The sequence below is a fragment of the Calonectris borealis genome, chromosome 1 (genome assembly GCF_964195595.1).
Source record: "Calonectris borealis chromosome 1, bCalBor7.hap1.2, whole genome shotgun sequence".
NCBI classification, from domain to species: Eukaryota; Metazoa; Chordata; class Aves; order Procellariiformes; family Procellariidae; genus Calonectris; species Calonectris borealis.
Genome location: NC_134312.1, coordinates 133,169,176 through 133,192,473, shown reverse-complemented (window position 1 = coordinate 133,192,473; position 23,298 = coordinate 133,169,176). Strand labels below are relative to the sequence as shown.

At 44.4% G+C, this 23,298-nt stretch overlaps 1 protein-coding gene across 2 annotated transcripts in view; it reads right to left on the bottom strand.

Annotated features, from left to right (window-relative positions):
• Window positions 1-2,833, bottom strand: part of RPS6KA3 (ribosomal protein S6 kinase A3) — an 84,225-nt gene extending 81,392 nt beyond the window's left edge. For both annotated transcript variants that reach the window (XM_075175075.1, XM_075175083.1), the window contains exon 1: window positions 2,576-2,833. In XM_075175075.1, the coding sequence (XP_075031176.1) occupies window positions 2,576-2,647 (72 nt within the window). In that variant the 5' untranslated portion in view covers window positions 2,648-2,833. The remainder of the gene's footprint in view (window positions 1-2,575) is intronic.
• Window positions 2,834-23,298: the final 20,465 nt, after the last annotated feature.

The window sequence follows — 23,298 nt, the reverse complement described above, 5'->3', positions numbered from 1 at the left end:
TGCCTTCCAAAGTAATGCTAGTTAAAGGTGTTCTATTCCTCCTACTAAATTTGCTCACGTATCACAGCAAATCATCTCCTCAGTGGTACCAGTATAAAACCAAATACAGGACTGCACCAGGAAACAAATAAAAAAATTAATACAATATAAAAACTCACAGAGTTGTTAAGACAAGGAAAGTGTCTGAGCTGAGTTTTAAAGCTCAATAATTTGTAACTCCATGTGGATAACACAGTGTTACAAGAACTGTGTCAGCAAATCTGAGAGGTTAGCGGAAACTCTTCACCTCACTCAGTATTACAGCTAAAGACATTATCACTATCAAACTATGACTGAAATCACAATGAGTTTCCAGGTGGATGTAAAAAACATTTTTGCCCAAGGATACTCCTGCAGGATAGGGTCTGTAATTAGGATATTGCTATGCTACAGATAAACACAACTCATGCAAATGGAAAATTTAAGTTATGTATTTAGGTCATGTGTTTATGTATTTGACTTAAACTTATCTATTTTCACTAAAATATCTTTTCTTAAAGACTCACTTCAGGTAAACAACCTTTCTAAGTCTATCTTTTTCCTTTTGACGGTCATCTGAAAAGCTTTCTGGTCTTTTCAAGAACTGAGTGTTTATTCTAGACTAGGGCCCTAGAGTGCAAACCTGTCAGTTCATTGCTGTTTCATGTTTTGTTAGTGGTCCTAGAAAAATTTTTGGTGCTAAACTGCTATAGACTCATGTCAATGTAAGTGTTTTGTTTGAGTTTTTTGTTTTCATAGTTTTTTGAAACTTTTTTTTTTAGGAAGAAGTAAAATACACTTGTTTCAAGAAGTTTATGACAGCAATTTAAAAACAAATCATGTCTGAAATACACTAAAACAAGTAACAAAGTATAATTAATCATGCGCATACACACATTTCAAATAACATAATCTATTTTGCTACCTTTCCAGCATATATACCATTACTGAAGTTACATAGACTACATGCAGTGAGACTAAAGTAACAGTTAAGATCTTTTCTCTAAATTGTTAGTCTAAGTGGTCTTGCAGAAACATCTCCCCTACCACCTTCTTGCCCGCCCCTAAGCATCACACCACTATTGTAGTTATTCCCCATTAAAAAAAAATAAATCATCTAAGATCACCACTTTAGAAGTCAGTGAATAACTGGCAAGAATTTAAAAGTAACTACAGTAATTGGCAAGAATTTAAAAGACAGTTCTGCTTGTCAGATCAGAACTGCAGATTATTCTGACCCCTAGAAATGCAGTCACTTGAAGCAGAGGGAAGACAAGACAAACATCAAAAGGACAAATACTTCTGATACTGCAGAAACTTTGCATTGGTCTTCCTCTCCTTGCTCCACTCACTAAGGACTAAGTCCTAACCTTGCGCCTCATTGTTGTGAGCTGGCCTGAGTCCATACCGTTCAAGAGCAGCATCACTTGAAGCAGCCTGGCTGCATATCAGCTGGAGCAGATTCAGGTAGAAGCTGCACTGTCAGAGGAAGCTATTTCTTTTCAGATGGGGGTCTGGTCGCAAACTAGCGCATGCATTGTGGGAATCACAGAGCAAGTACAACTGACTGTGTAGGTGTAGTGTTTACAAAGATCCAAACCAACACAGTAGTACACTGTAGGAAAAAATGAAAGTAGCTGAGGGCATCTATGGCCTCGGATGCAAGTGAATCTAATTTCCAGCCACTCTCGTTATCTCAGCCTACGAAAGCTGACACGCGTCCTGACTAACAAGGACAGGGCACAACACGAACTCCCCTCTACCAACAGCGGGAAACCACACTGCGCTGCATCTCAGGGATGTTCCCATAAACGCCGCCAAGCACAAAGCTTCACCCATGCGAAACGTCCCTGCGGTTTCCCAAACGCTTGCGAAACTGCAGAGGCAACCCCATCCTGCTTAGATAAGGGGGGCAGTGGCACCCGGGCGGGGACGGCCCTTGGCCGCCGCAGGGGGAGCAGCGACAAGGCGACGGCACCGGGCAAGGTGAGGGAGGCCCCGGCCCTCCTGGTCCCCCCCACCCCACCCCGGGCCGCGTTTGCGGAGGCGGCGCGGCCGCCCCGGCAAGGGAAACTCTCCGTGACAGTAACCAGACACCGCGCTGGAACAAAAGCGCCCGCGTCGGCCGCCGCCGCCGAAGCAGGTTACTCCCTCCCGGGGAAGGGGGCGGAAGGGGAGGGAGCGAGCCGGGAGCAGCCCGGTCCCGTGAAACACGCCCCGAGCCCCGGCGCGGGGGAGTCCCAGCCGGTCCCGGGCGTGAGTCAGTGCCCCGGAGAGGAAGCGGCGCGCCGGGGCCGGCCGGGCGGCAAGCGCCAATGCTCACCCCCCGCTGCCCGCCCGAGCGGCCCGGGGGCTCGGCGCCCCGCAGCGCTCCGTCCCCCCGCCGGGCCGCTGCCCCCCTCCCGGCCCCCCGCCCGCAGTCGCGGCGCTGCCCGTCCCGAGCGCCCGCGAGAGGAAACTCTGCCCGTCCCTTGAGCGGCGGCGGGAGCCCAGGTCCCGTCCCGTCCCGTCTCCTCCTCACAACTTTCCCCACAACGCCCCCCCGCCCGCCCTGTACCTCGGTGCCGCTCTCGGCTGTGCTCTCCACAGCCATCTTCTGCCAAGGGTCCGCCAGCTGCGCCAGGGGCATCTTCCCCGCCCGGTTACCCGCAGCCTCCGCGCTCCGCTCTCCCGCACCCCGGCGACGGCAGCGGCGAGGCGGGGGCGGCAAGGCAGCCAACGAGCCTTCCGGAGGGGCGCGGGACACCCCAGCTGGCTCTAGCGGCGGCTCCTGCGGCGACTGCTGCCCGCCGCTGCCGCCGTCCGTCCGTCCGTCCCTCCCACCGCCCCCTCCCCGCTGCCAGGCGGAGCCGCGCTTCCGCCCTCCCCCCGGGCCCGGCTTCCGCTCACAACATGGCGCCCGGGCCGTACCTGCCCGGCCAACGGCGCCTGCGCGCGCCACCGTCGGGCGGGTCCGCCACCGTCCCGGCTCGGCCCTCGCCGCCCGCAGGTGTGGGGCCGGGCCGCGGGGGATGGGGGCAGCGAGGTGCGCCCGGCTTAGCGGGAGACAGCGGCCGCACACGGCGGAGCCGAGCCGAGCTTAGCCGCGGGCGAGAGGCTGGAGCGCGGCGCTGCGGGAGGCCCGAGCAGGAGCGGGTCAGTCGCGGGCGCGGCCATGCTGCCGCCCCTGGCCGGCGGGCGGGGGAAGCGGTCGGTGGCCGCGGGCCGCCGGTGCCGTGCGGGGCCGGGGCTCCCGGGGACGAGGCCCGTCTGTACTTCGCCGCTATCCGCCTTCGGTCGGTTTTGCCCAGCGTCGTGCAGGGCAGCGGCGCGCAGGCCCGCGGGGGTGAAGGGTGGCAGGGGCCGTGGCGCGGTTCTTTATACGAAGCGCCCGTCTGGGGTTTCACCCTGGGCGCTGCCGCTGCGAGGTTCAGTCGGGCCGGCCCCAACGGAAAGGGCTGTTAGAAACGCCTTGGGAAGCCCGGCCGGGGCCCGGGGCTGCCACCGCTCAAGCAGGTGAGCTGGGGGGAGTGGGAGAGTGGAAAAGTTTGTTTGCATAAACAGAAGAGCGGATGGAGAAGTTGGGAGGCGAGTGAGGACGGGGAGGAAGACGTAGTGTTGTGCAGAATATCATTAGGCAAAGAGGGAAAGGCATTAAGATGCAGGAATTTGTTTTTATAGCAATACCATTTAAGTAGTGGTTGGACTGCATGAGTAAGAGTTGCCTCGAAGCGGGAAAGTCATACTTCTGCAGGCCAAGTGTCATGAAAATAAAGCTGTCAAAAAAACCCCACAGGTTCTGAAAACAGCCCTTATTTTACTTCTTATCGTCAGCTGTTAGCTAGTACACAAACAGCTGACCTAAACATATACTGAGATCCACGAATGTATGCGGTCTTACATGGTTCTCTTAAAATGTTAAGCACTATAATAAACACCAGTCCTTTTGCAACGTCAGATGGCTTGGCTGATGCAGAAGAGTCCTTGAAACATTAGACCAGCAACTGAAGATGGGTACTGGTGTCAGACATCTTGCTGTTGAAGCCAAATTTTTCAGAACTGTGTTTGGGAAGGCCACTTCTTTTTCAACAGCTCCCACTGTCTTGAAGCATTTCCAGATTTTGACAGGTCACGTGCTCTGTTCCATCCTTGATAAAAGTTAACATTCTTTAAATATTTGGAGTTTTTTTTGGGGTGGGAGGAATGGCAAGAGTGCTAGTAATTAAAAATGGGGGTGTGTGTCCATGCATGCACACACTACTGTGATGAACGCAGGCTACTTTGTTTCTGCTTGGTAGCATTTTTGATTCCACTTTGTATTCATGTAAGCATAAATACTTATCTACAAGGAGGTACAAAGGAGTGGATAGGCAGTTGCTGATAATGAATCAGACTTCAGCTGGTACTACGGAGACTTCCATATCTGGAGTAAAAGGTCGTAGTTGAATGATCACTTGAAGCCATCACCACTGCCAGGAGAAGCAGCTGTGCCCTCGCCTTGCTCACTGCTGTTCAGTCTGACCCTTGCATCAGCCTCTTTTGAAGTGGTGCAATTGCTTGTGCTGCCACGTGGTGAGTTGGAGTGGGGAATAGCACTGCGTCAAATCTAACCCTACCCTTTTTACCTTCTATTGTCCTCAAAAAAACCTCCACCAACCAACCCTATCAAAGTTTGCATTAAAGGTTGAAGAGAGGTCAGGACTGCTTCCTTCAAAAACAGGGGCAATGTGCAAAACTCTGGCCAGTTATTGGTATGAAATTTAGAACAAGGTAATAGAAAACAGATAATTCAGTAGTGCTTGGCAGCCTTTATGCTTAATAGCATGGAATAATTTTTTGTAGTCTGATCAGCACCAGGTTACTTCAGTCTCAAACTGGCTGCTGGAATGTTGAATAGAAAACTCAGATTCACAGCAGTTGTACATTATGTGTTTGACACACAAATCAGGACTTTTTAAAAAATCCTTGAGTTCATGTGAAAATCAGTGATGAAAAAATGTTTCCTTCCATCCCTCTGGAAACATCAGTTTCTATTTCCTCACAGAGATAATTGGCTTTACGTTGTCAAAGCTCATGCATTTGTACCTCCATCAACTACACAGTCAGGTGCATACATCTGAGATGTGCCATTAGGGAGAAGAACCTGAGCAGCTGAAAGGTGGCAACCACAACAGGAAAAAAAGCTAAACCTAAGCTTGCATTTAACATAGTTCAAGCAATCCCTCTTTATATGATAGACTTCCTTCCTCTAAATAAAAAATTTCATTATCTCTTCTTTTCCTTTCATAGTTGTCTAGTCCTTTCCTGCCATAAGTACCTATTCCAAATTACTTGTTTGAATTAAAAACTCTTTTTAGAAGGAGAGTGGGTGTCACATTTCAGTTAGCTTCTCTAAATTTTGCATGTTGGTCATCTTTTGTCATTCCCTGTATGTGTCCTACAAATCCAGAAAAAACAAGGGCAAAGATCTTAGGCACTAGCATATAAAGAGGGCTGCAAACAATAGAAATCTGACCTTTTCTCAGGCACTGAAGTACAGAGGGTAGGCAGAAGTATGCCATTTCATTGTTCAGGGGTTTGAGTATTATCACACCACACATTTAAATTTTATAAAAGGAGAAAGCTGCATCAGGATTTTAATAGGAGCTACTATGCAAGAACAGACTTCAGGGCAAGAAAATCATCTGGAAATCGTCTCCACAAGGAAGAGAAACATATCAGTTAATCTCTGGGAGATGTGGGGGATTCTGACTTTCAGATCCTGCTAAGCTCAGAGCTGGATCATTCTCCCAGTGAAGGTAAGATGCTGAAGATATTTTGCCTCAAGACAGCAGCTCCTATTTTTCATTCCTTTTGTCTCAGGCCAAAGCAAGATCATGCTTTCACCTGTGGCAGCAGACCTTTCCTTTTATCCTCTTTCCCTCTAGGCACAGCCATCACTACTTGACTGTAGTCACCACTAATAAGTGTTTGTCACCAGAGTCGGTTGTGGGGGTTGATTTCACCTTTGCATAAATGGTTGCAAATGCATTGCATCCACACAGATGTTTTACATGCATTGCACTGGAAAATTTGATCTCGTTCGTTAGAAAAAGGGTAGCATATGGCACTGAAATGACAGTGCTGTATAAAATCCTGATAACCTGTCATCATATGAATTAGGTGGGCTTCACAAGCTGCACCATTTTTTGATCTCACTAAAATGTGACCCTATTGAAAGGGAGACATCAGCTTAATAGGACTTACCTGTCTTTCCCCACAGAAGGCATCTTGATGTGTGAGTAGCAGAAATTGGGGAAGCTTGCTTATGGTCGGTAGTATCTAATACTTTGCCTAGCTTTGAAGTAGTACCTACTTACTCTTTGCAATTAAGGCAGAATTCATGGCAGAGTTAGTAAATCACCATAGTCATACCCAAAAAATAAGTTAGTAAGTATAAAACAGGATTAGTTTGCTAATATTACTATCAGAATAATATTTGGAAGCTTGAACTGGCATTTTAAAAATACAAATAAAAGGGGGGAAAAAACAAACAAACTATTTATGGCAACAAAAACCACAATCTGACACTCATCTAGAAGGTGTAGTAGTGTATTAGGTGTGGATTATAATGCAGTATCTTCTGGATTAAAATGAATAGAATATGAAAAAGTAAATGCATTCCAAAAGCGTGAAATTCAGTTTCAAGTATTACAACCATAGTACTGAGGTGTATAATTTGAACTTAATGCACAAGAAAATATACAGAAGTTACTGTCCAAATTTACATGGGAAAAACCTCCAAGGAGTTAAAAAAAAATCAGTACAATTTATTTGTAGACTATAATTTGTTTTATTATAGTAGACGCAGAGAGTCTCTTATTCTCAAGACACCTGGATTCAATTCCTAGCAGATCACAAAGGACAATTGTGTAATTTAGTAAGCCACTTAATATAGATGAGATTCAATGAAGGAGGCTTAGTCTTTCTTAATGATGTTTTCAAAAGTGTGAAGAGGCCTTGATTGGAGAAGTGTAAATACATCCTGCCAAAATAGACTAAGGAAACCTTAGTGCTAATTAGAACTGGTTGCTCTGTGCTTTAGTTGCAAATATAAAGAACATCTTAACCTCATTGGAATATTGAAAGGATGGTTTCACTGATATTTGGAAAGCTGACAAAGACCAAGCAGAGAGACAAAGTGCTGCAAAAAGTTTCCAGCTGGTGTGAGATGTTATAGCAGAGACGCGAGAAGGATTTGCTATATGAACCAGGGTTAAAGAGAGTTATAATCAGTAATTAAAAAGGGAAGAACTTAAATGAATGTCTATCGTGTATTAAGACTTAACATGACCTTTCAGACAACATCTGCTGAAGGGTGCTTTCACCATCACAGGCCCCTGGATGATGGAATTGTAAAGGAATGCAAACATTTTCTACAATTTCCTCTAGCCGGCTCTTCTTTGAAGTTCTGATCCTGCAAGTGTAGTAGAAGACGCGATAATGACAATAAGAATACTTCTAAATCCTACGTATATTAGAGATATAATGTCTCTGACTCACCGCTTAAAACTCTAGCTTTTCTGGATGAATGTATGTTTACATAAAATTGCACTGAAAGAGTAAAGCATAATGGATCAGGCTCGATGGCATTACTGCTCCGAGTTTTATCTGTGGTCACCATACTAGCAGGAAATATTGTGCCTGTGGTTTCTACATCCTGAGTGGAAATCTGGAATTCAATAAAACATGGTCTCATTACAGCATACCTGTCTCCAACATATGTTCTCATTTTAGTGTTTCTGTACATACAGATAGCTCAGATTTATCTTCTGAATGACAAAGCTTATCCTGTTCACCGCAGAGTATGAGAAACCTTTTGCTGAGCTTTGAAATCTGACATGGAAACCTGCTATCGAATACTGAATACAAGTTGTCACCCCGTTACAGTGGAACATTGGGAAGCAGATCAGAATTTCAGATTGTGGTATTTTGAGACAAAAAGGAAACAGCAGAGTATGAACAAGGACCAGTCTCCGAGGGTCGGGATTCTCCTGGGTTAAATAGGACAGAAGCTAGCTGTTCACAAAAAAAGAAAAAAAAAAGATACAAAGGTGATAGAGGTAGATTATGATACTGTATTATATTATACAAGATAGTATAGCAATAACAAACTTGTCAGCTTCACAAGTCACTGCTATAAAACACAGCAGGCCTAGAGGAGGCCACAGCATTATGTGTACTACCCTACCTGTCTCCTCCCCCAGACCTAGGAGTGTAAGGGTCACATACCTTTCTATTATTGTTATCAAATTAGGTCTGATTTAAAGACTCTACGCACAAGCAAAGCCCAGTTTATCTAGCTTTTTTGGGATCTAACCTTACTACCTCAATTTCCTGATTTTATGTTCTCCCAATTAAATCGTTCTAATGTCCTCCCCCATCCCTTGGTCTCTTTGAAAGCTACCCACCAAATCACCTACTCTAACAGTCTTACTCTTCACTTCCTTTTGTAGATTATCCAGTGTCTCTTGGCCAAGAATCCCTTTTAAATCTAGAAAGCTTTACTTTCTCTTTCCTGACCCTTAATTACACTCAACAGCATTCTCCTGACTGAGCTAACAGCTGTCCTTTATCCTGCTTGACAGTGCCTGATCCTCATTCCCAGCAGTCTGCTAATCTTTTCTGAACTACCTGCTGTTGAAGTGATCAGACCTAAAAACACAGGTCTCTACTAGTTTGAAAGATCCATGTGTTCTCTCAAGACAGTTCACTCGCTCTTCCACCAGCATCTCGCATTTGTGCCTTGCCTTTTCCCCTGGAGAACCAAGCAGTGCCATTCAGAGGGGGGCCCAGGGTTGTGACCATGCCCATAAGTGTTCTCCAGTGATCAACAAAATTGCTTGCATCATTAAATGCAAATCACAAGGGATCGTAATTGTGCATGTGCTACAACAGGCTGCATGTATGTAGTATTTTCCCTATCTCCCTGTATGATGTCTGCTGTTCCAATGCAGCTGGGGAGTTCCTGCTGTGAGCCCTGGTCCCCTCGTAGTTCAGGTATGTGACAGATTCACACTCCCATGTATTGTTGATATATGACTTCTGTGAAAAAGGAACTTTACTGATGGTTGACTTACACTGAAGTGTTTCTTTACCACTCAGTATGAGCTGGGGGTTGGCAAACTCCAAAGCATACTGGCACGTTCCCTTGTGTTCCCATGGGTGATTTACTGGTGAAAAGGTGCCTGCTCCGAATATGGATATTTCAGATCCCCAGCAATCATTCCAGGACCATGCAATGACACAGTTCCACAGTGAGTGCTCATTTCCATCACCCAAAGTCAGCACTTACTGAAGGGAGGCATGAATGTGGTGGAAGCCAGCTCATTATCTGGAAGGAGTGAAGAGAAACGTCTTAGCTGAAACAACCTTGTCCCTGTCACGGGTACCGCACTCTGTCCCTGCTGTGTTGACCCACTTTGTCCTATTTGATGGAGCAAAGACATCCTCAAGGCCTTGTTCCAGAGTCACAACCTTGCCAAAAGGAATAGCAAGATGAGGAGGCAGCAACATTTATCCAGTATTGCAGAGCAGCTGAAGGCTGTGTTAAGACATGGTCCCTTATTTGGAGCTTTGGTGTTGCAAAAGGGTATGTATGCGACAGGTGAGTCAGAAACTCTAAAGTCTGTGCCGTCTGAGCTGTAAAAGGTTCTGGGCTGTGGTGTGCTTAAGCTAATAAGTGGTACGGACTTGACCTACTGCTAGATCAGGTAAGATACTGTGGGTGGAGGAGGGGAGGTTGTGGAAGATTTTTGGCTTGTTCATTCTCCAATAAGTGAAAAGGAGGGTAACGTAAGATGTAGGAGGAAACAGAAGGGGGAGGCTGAGAATAGGAGATGGCTCTTTAAACAGGGAAGAGGAAAAAAGCAGAACAATTCTAAAGAGCATATGAGGAGCAGTTGTGTTTTGGAAATGAATAGCCAGTTGATACTATATAAGAATTTTTGTGTCAATATTTAGTGATTCACAGGAAATTGGAAAGGCTGGTGTGTTAACAACGATAAGCCATAGTGATGCTCTAAGCAATTGTAGAAATCCGCCAAGGTTTTATTTTTTAGAGTCACTTGATACAAGATTAATGAAACAAACAACCATTCAGTGTCTCATTAAATCCATTACAACCAGATAAAATTTCCAATGGCTTCAGCTAAATGTTTGCAGTAAGAAGCAGATTTTCAGCTCATGAGTGGGCCTACAAGTTAATAGAGTCTTTGGTATTACATCACCACAGACAGTAGAAAGGATTAAACGAGTTGTCAGGATTGTATTCCTCTTCTACTGATTCACTTTCAGCAAAACTGAAACTTTGTCTGACTTCAAAGAAGCTATTTTAAAAATCACAATTTTCAGGAAGGAATGACGTTATTTTGCCTGCTTCACCAGAATGAATGCTCCTCTGCTGCGCACAAACGAGCTGCTTGCCCTAGTTGAACAAAAGCTACGATGAGGGCTTTGATCAGTGTTGACAGTGTTCCTGCAGTATTTCAGTGTCTCATTCCTTTGTGCTTTCTAGAACCACTACTAATGACATTGGTTAAGAGAGAGTGTAAATTGCAATAAGATGGCCATCTCCAGAGAGTGCTGAATCGGTCTGTTGCAAGGATTCTTTAATTATTAATTTCATTGCTGCAGATTTTTTTTGGTTTAATAGTTTCCCAGGACAAAGAGATCCTTTATGAGCTCCTTAAAGCACCACTCATCTATATGACAAAATTTGTCCACTTTAGTCCACAGAAACCCCTTTTACATTAGTGACACATCAATGCTCTTGTTTAACGGGTTACATTCCACACTGGGTTTATTTTTCCTTGGAGACAAGCAGGAAATCTGTCACTAATTTCCTTCCAGCCAGCTCTGACTGCCTTTTCTCAGTCCTCTTAATCCTCTGTACATTTCTTCTCCGTTTTATCTTCTGAAGACAGACCTGGTTCTCTTAACTTCGTTCTTGTGTTTCTTTCAAGGTATTCTTCATCCTTCTTGCACAGCTCCAAGCTGGCACTTGGCAGAAGAAGCAGGACGCCTGCTCTCCCTGCAATACCTTGAGCGGATCTGAGGTGCTCACCCACCTTGTGTACATCTATTTCCTCACCACATCTCCTTTTTCCTGCCCGGTCATCTTTATTTTTACCTATCTCCGCATTGCATGCGGCACATCCAAAACTTTGCTTCCCCTTTTCACATATAAACCCTTTCTCTTAATACCTTCCCACTTGCCGTACAAGAAACCTCTCTAATCCTCCTTGTCAAGTCATCAGCTTCTCATCAAATCGTGTACCTTCGGGAGCTCCGTATCTGCAATTCAGCATTTCCTCTCGTTGCCACTGCCAGGAGTTGCAGTCCTCTTGCTGCAGCGTTCTCATCACCTCGCGTCTTATCGCTCCCTGACAAAGCCAGACTGCTCCCAGCTTTCCTGACATTTCTGCGCCTTCACTTCTCTCTGGTTCTTACTCAGGTTCATGGCTCAGCAGAACTCTGTCCCAGCTTATTTCACTTTTCTTGTTTTATACTTTACCTTGTTCATAGTTCTGTATCCTTCTGCATCTTCTTTCCTACTGTTTCTCAGCCTTATGCATTTTTTATGTCACTTTGTGCTTCAGGCTTCTCACATAGAAAGCCCTGCTCTTCCCCAAATCCCCTCGAGTCTTCTTGTATCCACCTCAATGGTGTCTCTCAGCCGCTGTCCCAGAAAGTGTGGTTTTTGCCAGTTGGAAAACTCTTCAAAGCGCAGCTTTTGTACTGTCAAAAAGCAGAAGCTTTTCCACCTCCACTTTAAAAGTAAGGAGTGCACTTGAGAGAGAGATATTTTTGCAGATGTAGAGCCACATTCTCTACTGTCCTCTGGGGCTCACAGGTTGGGCATCTAAAGACTGACAGACTCTATATAAGGTCACTTTTAAACATTTTGGCAAATGGTTTAAACTCTTCTCTGTTTTATTTAGGTGCAATTCTAAAGTATTTGGAGGACTTGATCCCACTTAATACAAGGCTAAAATTGCTGTAAACCTTAGGTATTTGTGCTTCCTAAGGAAAGAAAGAAAAGAAGTTTTCTTCAGTTACAAGCCTTTGAAAAATGCATATACACTTTTAAGCACGGAATGACAATTGCAAAAATACCTAATTTGAGGGAGTGGGTGCAAAGCAAACGTATTAGGAGTAGGCATGAGAAAAAGTTAAGCTTCCTTTCTCTCTTTTATGCTTTTCCTTCACCAGTGCTGTGGAGGCTGAAAATAACTCCACTCTGAGTGATGTCATCACCATTAGAGGCACGCTGTCAGCTTAATTTGTTTTCTGACTTCAGCAGGGGAAATAGAATCTGACTGCTGACTCACTTGTTAGGTCTGAAGTAAAGTAGTTATGTTTATTTCATCTATTTGGACATGAGTTTGGGGCTTTAAATATCCCCTTTGTAGCAGGTAAAGTACTCCTATTCACGAAGGAAAAAGGAAATGAAGAGTCTGAAATAACTATGCACTTTGTTATCGTAGAGAAGATGTGGTCTAAAGCAGGAATATGTAGGATTTTTGCAGAGTTGCCCTACTGAATAGTTTTCTTCTTTCATACTAGGCCACAGCGGTGGTCTAGCTGTCGGTTGTCTGGGATGGTTGAGTCGTTACCTTAACCTCAGCCTCAGCAGATGACGCAGTACCGGTGGTGTCAGCAAGCGATGGTTTGGCTGCAGATCCATTGTTCATATGCTTTTATTTTTCTTTCTTGGCCTGCCCCCTAATGTCTCTGCAAGCTGAACTGAAGAAGTTTTGTGGAAAATCAGTGTGCAAATGGACCGTCTTTCGTCCATTTCATTATTCTTTGTTTTCCATGTACCTGTGAGGTTGGGCAGAATTTCTCTTGCCCACAAAGAATACTTTTGATGTCCACATGACATATTTTGTGCACATTTTGGAAAAAAAAAAAAGGTTGCCGTTTAGTTTGGACTGGCAAAGTAGCAGCAAATGGAGACTTTTCCTGACAGCATACTTTTTTTTGGCTCTCCTTCTTTATTTAAGTACCCGGGGGCCAGATCCTCTGCTGGCAGAAGATGAGAAGGGCTCTAGCTTTTTTAACCCCTTTGCATCTTCTGGGGATTTAAAGCTTTGACTACTGCTGACTCGCCTAAGCAAAGTGGAGTTGTGTCCATAATCGAAAGATAAGGCATATTTGAATGCAATGAATGGCTCTAAATATTTAGAGCAAGGAAGAACACACACAAGAAATAATAATAAGAAAAAAGATACAGATTGTTTCAGTCGTGTGGTTTTCCTCAGGATGTTTAAGAAGCGTTGCCTTAGTTTCAATTTTTCTGTAATCCTTAGAAGTTACTAAATATCAGATCTAATCTTATTTTCTGCCTTTAGCTTGTTTGTTTTTAGTTCCTCCTTCTAGAGTTTTGATTGGGAGCTACTCCTTGCTGATTTTTTACCCTTTTGTTAGGATGCAGGAGGAAAACATGCTGCCATATTTCTAAATTCTCATGGACTCAATGAATAATTTTTTTATTTGTCACACTTTTAATCATGTGCATGCATTTTAATGATAGAACTCTGTATTTCTGTAGGAAAAAACAAGGAATTCTAGAAATTGGTGTGACAACAACTTTAACAATACTCTTTTATAACTCTTCCCCCTGGCATTAATTTCAATTGTAGAATGTATCTTCGTATAAACAAACTGTGAAAACTAATGTCAAACGTATCATTTAAATACAAGGTACATGGGAAGGTAACGTACCAGTACATTAAAACAATGAATACAATTCTTTTCCCATTGAAACCATAGGCATAATTCAAGTAAATACATACAGGAGCAAAACTCAATCTAACTTTTTTTACTTTCATTTTATAATGGCAAAGATCATCCATAGAGAATCACTGCATAGCATCCTTCAACTTAGGAGCTGTCAAAACAGCTTTCTGGTGTAACACCATGCATTTAAAAGATATTGTCTATGTACTCAGCATCAGATGCTGGCTCTGTGGGCATTTTTAAGATGGTGTGGAGATGACTGTCATCCTAATGCTGCAGACCATGGTAGTCTAATTTAATCCTGCTTTAAGTATCCCCCTAGGTTCAGGATAGGATGAATGCAGGGTGAAGAAAGTTTGCAATGACTAGCTTAGATGTTTATATCTCTGGCTTAAATGGACTACAACAATACACACGGTTTCTGTGAAAACATCCAAGTATTTCTTTTCCAGCCTGCAATGATTAATGAAGATTAATGAATACTTCCTTTTACTCATGGACTGGTAAAGGACTTTAACATAGAGAACCAAAATTTCCGTGCTTCAGGGTTCTGTATCATAAACAAGACTGGAAGAGATTTCATCTTCCATCCCACAGTGGCATCTAAAAGGTTCATGCTCAGCCTTGCTTTTTAACTCTGCATACAATTTGGTGAACTCTTCGCATAAACTGCTCTGCATCCTATAAAACGGCTTATACTCGTGGCTTTCGAAAGGCAAAGATAATTGAAAGCTCATGGAAGTTTTGTCTGACGAAGAACCAAATAAACTTTAAGTAGAAACCTCAGGATTTGGCCCAAAGAAAGCTCAAGTAAATCATTCTTCACTGTTACTACTGGCAATTACTGAGCTTAGTAAACAAGCTGAAGGAGATTTCAGCTAAAGAAACAATATCTGGGAAATAAAAAATGATAGAAGTAATAAGTAAACAGCATTACAAGAATTAGGAACTCAGCCTTCTTGAGGGATAGATGGTTTTTAAGTTGTTCAAAACCATAATTGTTACTACTTTGCCAACCATAACATTGTTCTATTTTGTATTTGGTGATGTTAAAAAAATTGTAATAACTGGATTGAGTCTCACACCTTCATGGGTGTGCTCAAACTCACTGAATTTCTACATCTAAAGGCTGGAGGAGCATAAAGGATACCTAAGCCATTTCCATGTTTGATACTGTGTGCATTAGCTAAACATGCATACAAAATACAACAAAAATGAAGAAACTATGGAAAGAAAATTCTTCTTGCCTTAGGCATTGTGTAATTTTGCCTTACAAAACAGAGTAAGGCTCAAGTTTTCTAATAGGAATGTCTCAGCTCTGGCCCTGAAATAAGCTATGTATTTGTTTCATCCATTGGTTCCTGGCACATCTACTGATTCGTCCTGCTGCTTCTCTCTCATGGGCTAACCATTTGTAGGAGCATTATTCAAAATAGTACCTGGGCAGCTGACCTGCATGCTTTATACTTGTCAGCAAAGCAGAAGAAATATAATTTCCATAGAGCGCAAGAGCTCTTGATCCTCAGGTGTAAGAAATCAGGAAAGAAAGGCAAGAGACCGGCATGGATGAGTCAAGACCTGCTGGTCAAACTAAAGGGCAAGAAGGAAATGCACAGGCAGTGGAAGCAGGGACAGGTATCCTGGGAAGAGTACAGGGATGCTGCCCAGTTGTGTAGGGTTGGGGTCAGGAAGGCCAAGGCACAGGGCAAGGGACAGAAAGAATAATAAGAAGGGCTTCTATAGGTATGTCAGCCAGAAAAGGAGGGTCAAAGAAAGTGTACCGCCCTCTGATGAACACGACTGGCAAACTGGTAACAACGGATGAGGAGTAGGCTGAGGTACTCAACAATATTTTGCCTCAGTCTTCACTAGCAGTCTCTCTTCCCACACCTCTCGAGTGGATGGACTGCAAGACAGGGACTGGGGGAGCAAAGTCCCTCCCACTGTAAGAGAAGATCAGGTTTGAGACCACCTGAGGAACCTGAACATACCTAAGTCTATGGGACCTGATGAGATGCATCCTAGAGTCCTGAGGGAACTGGCTGATGTAGTTGCCAAGCCACTCTCCATGATATTTTAAAAATCATGGCAGTCAGGTGAAGTCCCTGGTGACTAGAAAAAGGGAAACATTGCACCCATTTTTAAAAAGGGTAGAAAGAAGGACCCTGGGAACTACCAACCTGTCAGCCTCACCTCTGTGCCTGGGAAGATCATGGAACAGATCCTCCTAGAAGCTATGTTAGGCACATAACAGGAGGACAGGGAGGTGATTCCAGACAGCCAGCATGGCTTCATCAAGGGCAAGTCTTGCCTGACCAGCCTAGTCGCCTTCTATGATGGACAAGGGTCCACATCAGTGGACAAGGGAAGAGCTATGGATGTCATCTATCTGGACTTCTGTAAGGCCTTTGACATGGTCCTCCACAATATTTTTCTCTCTAAATTGGAGAGATATGGATTTGATGGATGGACTATTTGGTGGATAAGGAATTGGCTGGATGGTCACATCCAGAGAGTAGTGGCCAATGGCTCAATGTCTGCATGGAGATTGGTGACAAGTGGTGTCCCTCAGAATCCATATTGGGACCAGTACTGTTTAATATCTTCATCAGTGACATAGACAGTGGGACTGAGTGCACCCTCAGCGAGTTTGCAGGTGACACCAAGCTGAGTGGTGCAGTCAACACGACTGAAGGACAGGATGCCATCCAGAGGGACCTGGACAAGCTCGAGAAGTGGGCCCATGTGAACCTCATGAGGTTCAACAAAGCCAACTGCAAGGTCCTGCACCTGGGTCAGAGCAACCCCTGGTATCAATACAGGCTGAGGCAAGAAGGGATTGAGAGCAGCCCTGCCGAGAAGGACTTGGGGGCACTGGTGGACAAAAAGCTGGACATGAGCCAGCAATGTGCGCTCGCAGCCCAGGAGGCCAACCGCATCCTGGGCTGCATCAAACGAAGCGTGGCCAGCAGGTCGAGGGAGGTGATTCTGCCCCTCTGCTCTGCTCTGGTGAGACCCCACCTGCAGTGCTGCGTCCAGCTCTGGAGCCTTCAGCTCTAGAAAGACAGGGACCTGTTGGAGCGGGTCCAGAGGAGGGCCACAGAAATGATCGGGGAGTGGAACGCCTCTCCTGTGAAGAAAGGCTGAGAGAGTTGGGGTTGTTCAGCCTGGAGAAGAGAAGGCCTCGGGGAGACCTTATTGCGGCCTTTCAGCACTTAAAGGGGGCTTATGAGAAAGATGGGGACAGACTTTTTAGCAGGGCCTGTTGTGACAGACAAGGGGGAATGATTTTAAACTAAAAGAGGGTAGATTCAAACTAGATATAAGAAGAAATTTTTTACAGTGAGGGTGGTGTAACACTGCCACAGGTTGCCTAGAGAGGTGGTAGATGCCCCATCCCTGGGAACATTCAAGGTCAGGTTGGATGGGGCTCTGAGCAACCTGATCTAGTTGAAGATGTCCCTGCCCACAGCAGGGGGGTTGGACTAGATGACCTTTAAAGGTCCCTTCCAACCCAAACTATTCTATGATTCTGCGATAAAACCCAACACAAGTTCAGCAAAAGGTAATTCAGCTTGACTTTTTAGCTGGAGGAAGAAGCTAATACTGCTGTTAATTACATGCCTATAAAAATGCAAATCTTCATTACAGCTATTGTTCCCAATTCAAAATCAGTTAGATTTACTGTCTATCACAATTCCTAGCTGCAATTCTTAAGCACCAGGAACTGTCTCCATACAAAAGGCTGCAATCAAGGACTTGCCAAAATTAAATAGATGCCCGCATCGACATGCTTATTATAGCACTTATGATGTAATAAGTGCCAGGTGGATGCATGGACTATGACAGAATGAAAAATACAGAGCTATCCCAGCTTTATGAGTTTGTATTGTTTTGTAAAAGATACCTAATGCCCTTTTTTTCAGAGGCATTCGGACAACATACTTTCAAAAAACTTTCTCTAGGATGGAGAGGCAGGGTTAATTAAGGTTGAAAGTGTTGTTTTTTCTAGCATGACTTTAGCACATTTTGATGGTAGTGCAGCTAAACATCACTGTCTGAAAATTGTAAAGTAGAATGTGGCAATTATCATTGACAATTTTGTTGTATTGAAATATGTGCTGTTAACTTTTAATGGTCTTTGAAACTTGCAAACAATAGAAAAATGGATATACATGTAGCTTATGTGTGGTTGTATATTGGGTCACTGCCTGAAGATGAATTTGAAAATGTGAGGAAAAAAAGTTAGTCATTTGAAATCAAGCTTAGCGTTGTATCTGGAAGAGGCTTTCTGCACTCAGACAGTACTTTCCCAAGTGGGACAACAAATGGCCGCGTTTCTCGTGGGCAAGCCTCTACCAAGCTTCTCAACCCCCTGGGGAGCCACTGGCAGGGCCCGTGTCTCAGGCTGCTACTCACACACACAGACCTTTTTCACCACCCTAAATTCCCTGTCTCTAGGGGAATACAGATGTGACTTCTGTAGCTGGCAGAAGTCTCTTCTCTTGCATTAGATCAGTGTAGTACAAAACAATTATCCAGTCATTTTAAGGACCTGGTGGGAATCCTTCGGCTCGGTGCTCTGCCCCTAATTTTGAACACTTCTTGCCCAGAAAGCAAGAGTGCCCCTCCTTTCCGCCCTCAACCATGCATCGGATGGCATGGCAGGAGATACCTACCTGCCCTCCACCCCAGCACATCTTAGAGACAGCCTTGGGTGTCTGGACAAACTTCACCCAGCCTCAAAGCTGAGGGGTGCAAGAGGGGTCTGACCAAACCAGGTGAGAGCAGACCCTCACAGGAAGAAGCAGAGAGGTGACTGCAGCTAAATACGGTGCATCTTTCAGACCATTGCATGGGAAGCTTCTGCATGCTGGCTGACAGTGGTGGGCAGTCACCAGTCTGCTGGTGAACCTTTACTCCTTGGGCTGAAATGCTGAAAAAACAAACAACCCCCAAACCAAACAAACCAAGAAGAGTGACTGCCAGTGCTTCAAAGTGCCAAAATACCTGCAGTGATAAGAGCAGGAGGGTTGTGGTCAGGGCAAAGGCTGGGAGTGGGCTTGAGACCAAAACTCGGAGGAGGGCCAGCTGGGCAAACTACAACAACGAGGAAGGTGCTCAGATAAGCAGGTTCAGAGAAAGTCATAGTATCTGCCTTCCTGGTCCTGGAACGGATGGACAGACCTAGACCTACCTTGTTCACTCGCCTTGTCAAAGCAGACATGACTGCTAGGGTCCTAAGCCTAGGATTTTCATGCAGGAAAACAGTGAATTAACTTTTAACCATGATTTTCTTTTAGATAGTGACAACAGCTTTTCCATAGATAGTGTGGGCTTGTCCCACATCTGTCCTGGCTTTGCCCATTTTAAACAATGCAAAAGAGCACAGAGGTGTAGTCAAAGGCCGTTTCCCCAGCATTGCTCTAGCCCTGCTTGGCCTTCCCATGCCTATGCTCAGGAACCATCTGAGAAATGATCCTGGTAGAAGAAGCTTGTGCTCAGATCATACAGAAATGCCAATAAACCTTTTCCTCTTTACAGTTTTGGAGTGAGAAAACCATGGTAGTGAATATTTATTGTTTCTTTGATATCCTGGAGAAAGTGTTTTCCTCAGCAGCTCCCCTTACCCCTCCTGCAGCCATGGCCTGAGCTGTCCCATAGTCCGTGCTCTCAAGGATTCCCCAGAGCTGTCTCAGGTTTAGGTTTGTCCATCCATTTGTCCCAGGACCAGGAAAGTGAACAGTAGTCTAGTCCTTACCTTCTTCCTAATATCCCTTCCAAGCCCTGTTGCTGTCTTCGAGTTCATCCTTTTCTATCCCAGCTTAACATCTGGAGTAACTTAGTCTAAATGGTTTCTGTGAAAACACATCTCGTATGTCTCTTCGGTGTTGGGTAATTCAAGGCCGAGGGGGTCAGTGTTTACATCGAGTGGGTGAGCCTCATTGACAGCGTGGGAGCTTTGGGTTTCACCTGTTTGGGTTGGCCGGGGATGATGTAAGCTCAGAGAGAACTGGGGAGACAGTGGGCAGAAATGGGACTTACAGGGCTAGCATAAGACAGACAAATAGCACCAAGGTCCTATGCAAGGGCTGGATATTTACACGGGGATATGGCCCATACGTGTCCCAGAGTCTGCGTGACCTTTGGTTTTAGACATCAAGTTAGTACTAGAGATTTATTGGAGATCACAGAGTGGGATTTATCTCCCTAAATCGCCTTGGACAGCTTCTTTAAAGTTGATGAGCCTGGCCACTAACATTTAGATGGCTAAAATTGTATGAATGAAACCATTCCCTGCAGAAATATCCTGGGGAAAGTGTTCTGGGAGTAGCCAGGTGGGAATAATGGAGGGGATAAAGTGCTTTGGGGTATATTAACTCATCAGAATCTGACTATGAGCTACTAATGAGAAGCTTCCTTGAAGCGCAGTGCTTAGATGTGTCAATTGAGGCAATTTTGGAAAAAATGAGACATATTCATGCAGGTGTGTGTGACTCTGCCAAAACCTTATCTGGAGTATTGTATGCACTTCTGAGCATCAGTGAGTGAGGGAGAGGGAATTCAGACTGGAACAGGTGCAGAGAAGTGATGACGGTAATGAAAAGTGTTTTAGAGAAGAGAGCTTGCTCAGCTTAGAAAAGCAAAGGCTGAAAGAGGTCATGGTTACTCTCTGTGAATGCAAAACGGGTAAAACACCTGGAAGGGAGGGAGCCACTTATGCTGAAGAACATTACTGGCACAGGAATGAATGAGTATAAATTGGCCATGCATACATGTAGATTGAAGGCTAGGATGGTTTATAACCATCAGAGCAATTAAGTTTTGGTTGTTTTAAGACAATGGAAATAAGAGAGGACAGAACTATGTAGTTTTAAAACAGAATTTGGCCAGTTTATAAAAAGGAAGATGCAGGTTGTTTGCCTGTAATAGCAGATACGTAGAACTTGATACACCGGGAAATTCCATCCAGCCCATTGCTCCTAGGTCAGTCTCTAACCTTTCTACTTGGGCAGACATAGCCAGTGTCAATAACAGATGAAACTAAAACTAAACTAAAATTGAAATTTTAGTGGCTTGCTGTGAGAGGGTGGGTAATTATTTAGAAGATAATATGCCCCTGTAGATATCAGAATCAAGTTCCTACCGGCAGCATTCATATATTTAGGCAACGTACAAACCTGATTAGATAAAGACAGCTAGGGTAATGTAGGTAATAAAAAATAATGCCTTGTAAACAGAGATTACATTACAGAGGTGGCATGGCAAACACCATTCACCTAGAGCCTTGAAAGCAAAGGAGTAAGACATTAGGGAAAAAGTCTTTTCATTTCTACATGGTCCTTAAAACTCAAAATACTCAAGGACTACAGACTTCCACTCTATTGCAACCAAGATAGCAAAGCAGCACACAACTTCTGAGCTCTGAAAGAAAACCTTACTGGTAGCTGATCCCCATGACTGGAATAGGATATATATTGGAATAGATGGGCCAAGGTTGTCCATTTCTAAATTTCTTTGATAGTTATTTCTGAGAACTAATGGCATTTCTATACCATCTTCATTTCAGTGTATTATTCATGCCCAGGAACAGGGATCTCATTTTAGGATCTCTGATGCTAAAATTAGCATTTCTGGTAGTGAAAATCTGCAGAGTGTGATCCTTAGGGATCAAAAAGAATAGTATAGAAAGGGAGGAATATAGATGTTAACATTAAAACCAACACTCTCCAGGTTTATTTTTTGACCCCACAGACTAAAACTACTTAAAACATATGTGTACCACACTCAGCAGCTCTGTAGGCTTAGTACAGGGATGTCTTTTATTTTCCTGTGGAAAAAGGAGTCTTAAAGTCTTTCAGATGAGAAGATTCTCAAAGGTAACCACTTCTTCATCAGGTTGTACATATTTGGATCTGAATTTCAGCACTGAATATTCCAGATGCTAAAAGAACATTAATGTAGTGCAACATAGTATTAAGGCCATGTCTCGCTAACGCAGACCGTACTGGTTTAGCCACCCAGCCTGACAAACTGCTGCCAGTGCCAAGGCAATATATCTTTTTTCCCCCATAATTATACCATTTTTATCCCAGAGTGAGATTTCTCAGACATGCTATTGTTGTCAGGGACATAAAACTCCATTACTACGATGCTGAAAACTCTTCCCTGCCCCCACAATGCATTCAAATGGATCTTAGCTTTTACTAAACAGTGGTTTCATAATCACAGATTGAACAAAGTGTAGCTGAGCTTAACAGAAGTGTCATAGTACAGACATGGTCATTTTCTTATTTAACTCTCAAAAAAAAAAAAATCTCTGAACAATACTATTTATTTTTTTTTTAACCACCAGCATTCCCGCCCAAGACCCAGATGCTGTGTTAAAATTAAAAAAAGAAGTCTTTGACTGGAGTAGGGTAAGACATATGGGTGTCATGCCAGAAAAGAATTAAAAATGAAAACAAACTGGAAAGCTGTGTTGCATGTAAACAGTTGCATCAGCATTTGATAAGCAGTAATTTGGGCTGATGCTCCTGTTATTTTCGGAAAAGATTTCAAAGGTCCAGATTTTTAAAGAAGTATCATTTTTATTGCATTAAGTCTCACTGTAATTGATAGAAAGGCTCTCACTGATCTAAAAATAGAAGACCAGCTAGCCCCTTCAATGGCAAACTATTATGGAAAGTCTTATGAAGTTTAATGAAGCTTAACACTTCTGTTAAGCTCAGCTACACTTTGTTCAATCTGTGATTATGAAACCACTGTTTAGTAAAAGCTAAGATCCATTTGAATGCATTGTGGGGCAGGGAAGAGTTTTCAGCATGGTGGTAATGGAGTCTTATGTCCCTGACAACATGGCTGGCAATGCCTGGCGGTACGGAGCGTACCCACGGCAGAAAGGTGCTTCCTCCCCGGGAACTGGCACAAGCTCCTGACTAGCAGCGGGCTTCTGCTTGCAGGCTCTCCTCCTCGGGGTGCAGGTTCAACCACCCAGATGCCTGCTGGGAGGGCAACATGGCATCTGGCAGGAAACCCAGGAGGCTCCTGCTCTGGCTCCTGGTGACGGGTCCTCATGGAAATGCCAGACGAGCTGAGCAGGGTCAAGGATTGACTCAACCTGCTGCTCACAAGCAGCGAAGAGCTGGTGGCAGCTCTGGTCACACAAGGCAGCCCTGGCTGCAGCAACCACAAGATGCTGGAGGTTGGGGTCCAGAGGAAGGCTGTGAGGTGAGCAGGGGACCCTGGGCTTCGGGGGAGCAAACAGAGGCTTGTTCAGGGATTGCCTGGCATGATCCCCTGGGGAGCTGCCGAGAAGGGGAAGGGTGCCCAGGAGAGCTGGCTGGTTTCCAGAGGCAACTCACTGAGAGCTCAGGAATGAACCATGTTGTCATGTGGGAAGACTGGGAATTTCAGAAGAAGGTCTGCATGGCTAGATGGGGAGCTTCTCGTTGAACTAGGACAGAAGAAGGGAGTGGAGAAGAGGTAGAAACAAGGACAGGCAGTATAAAGCAATGT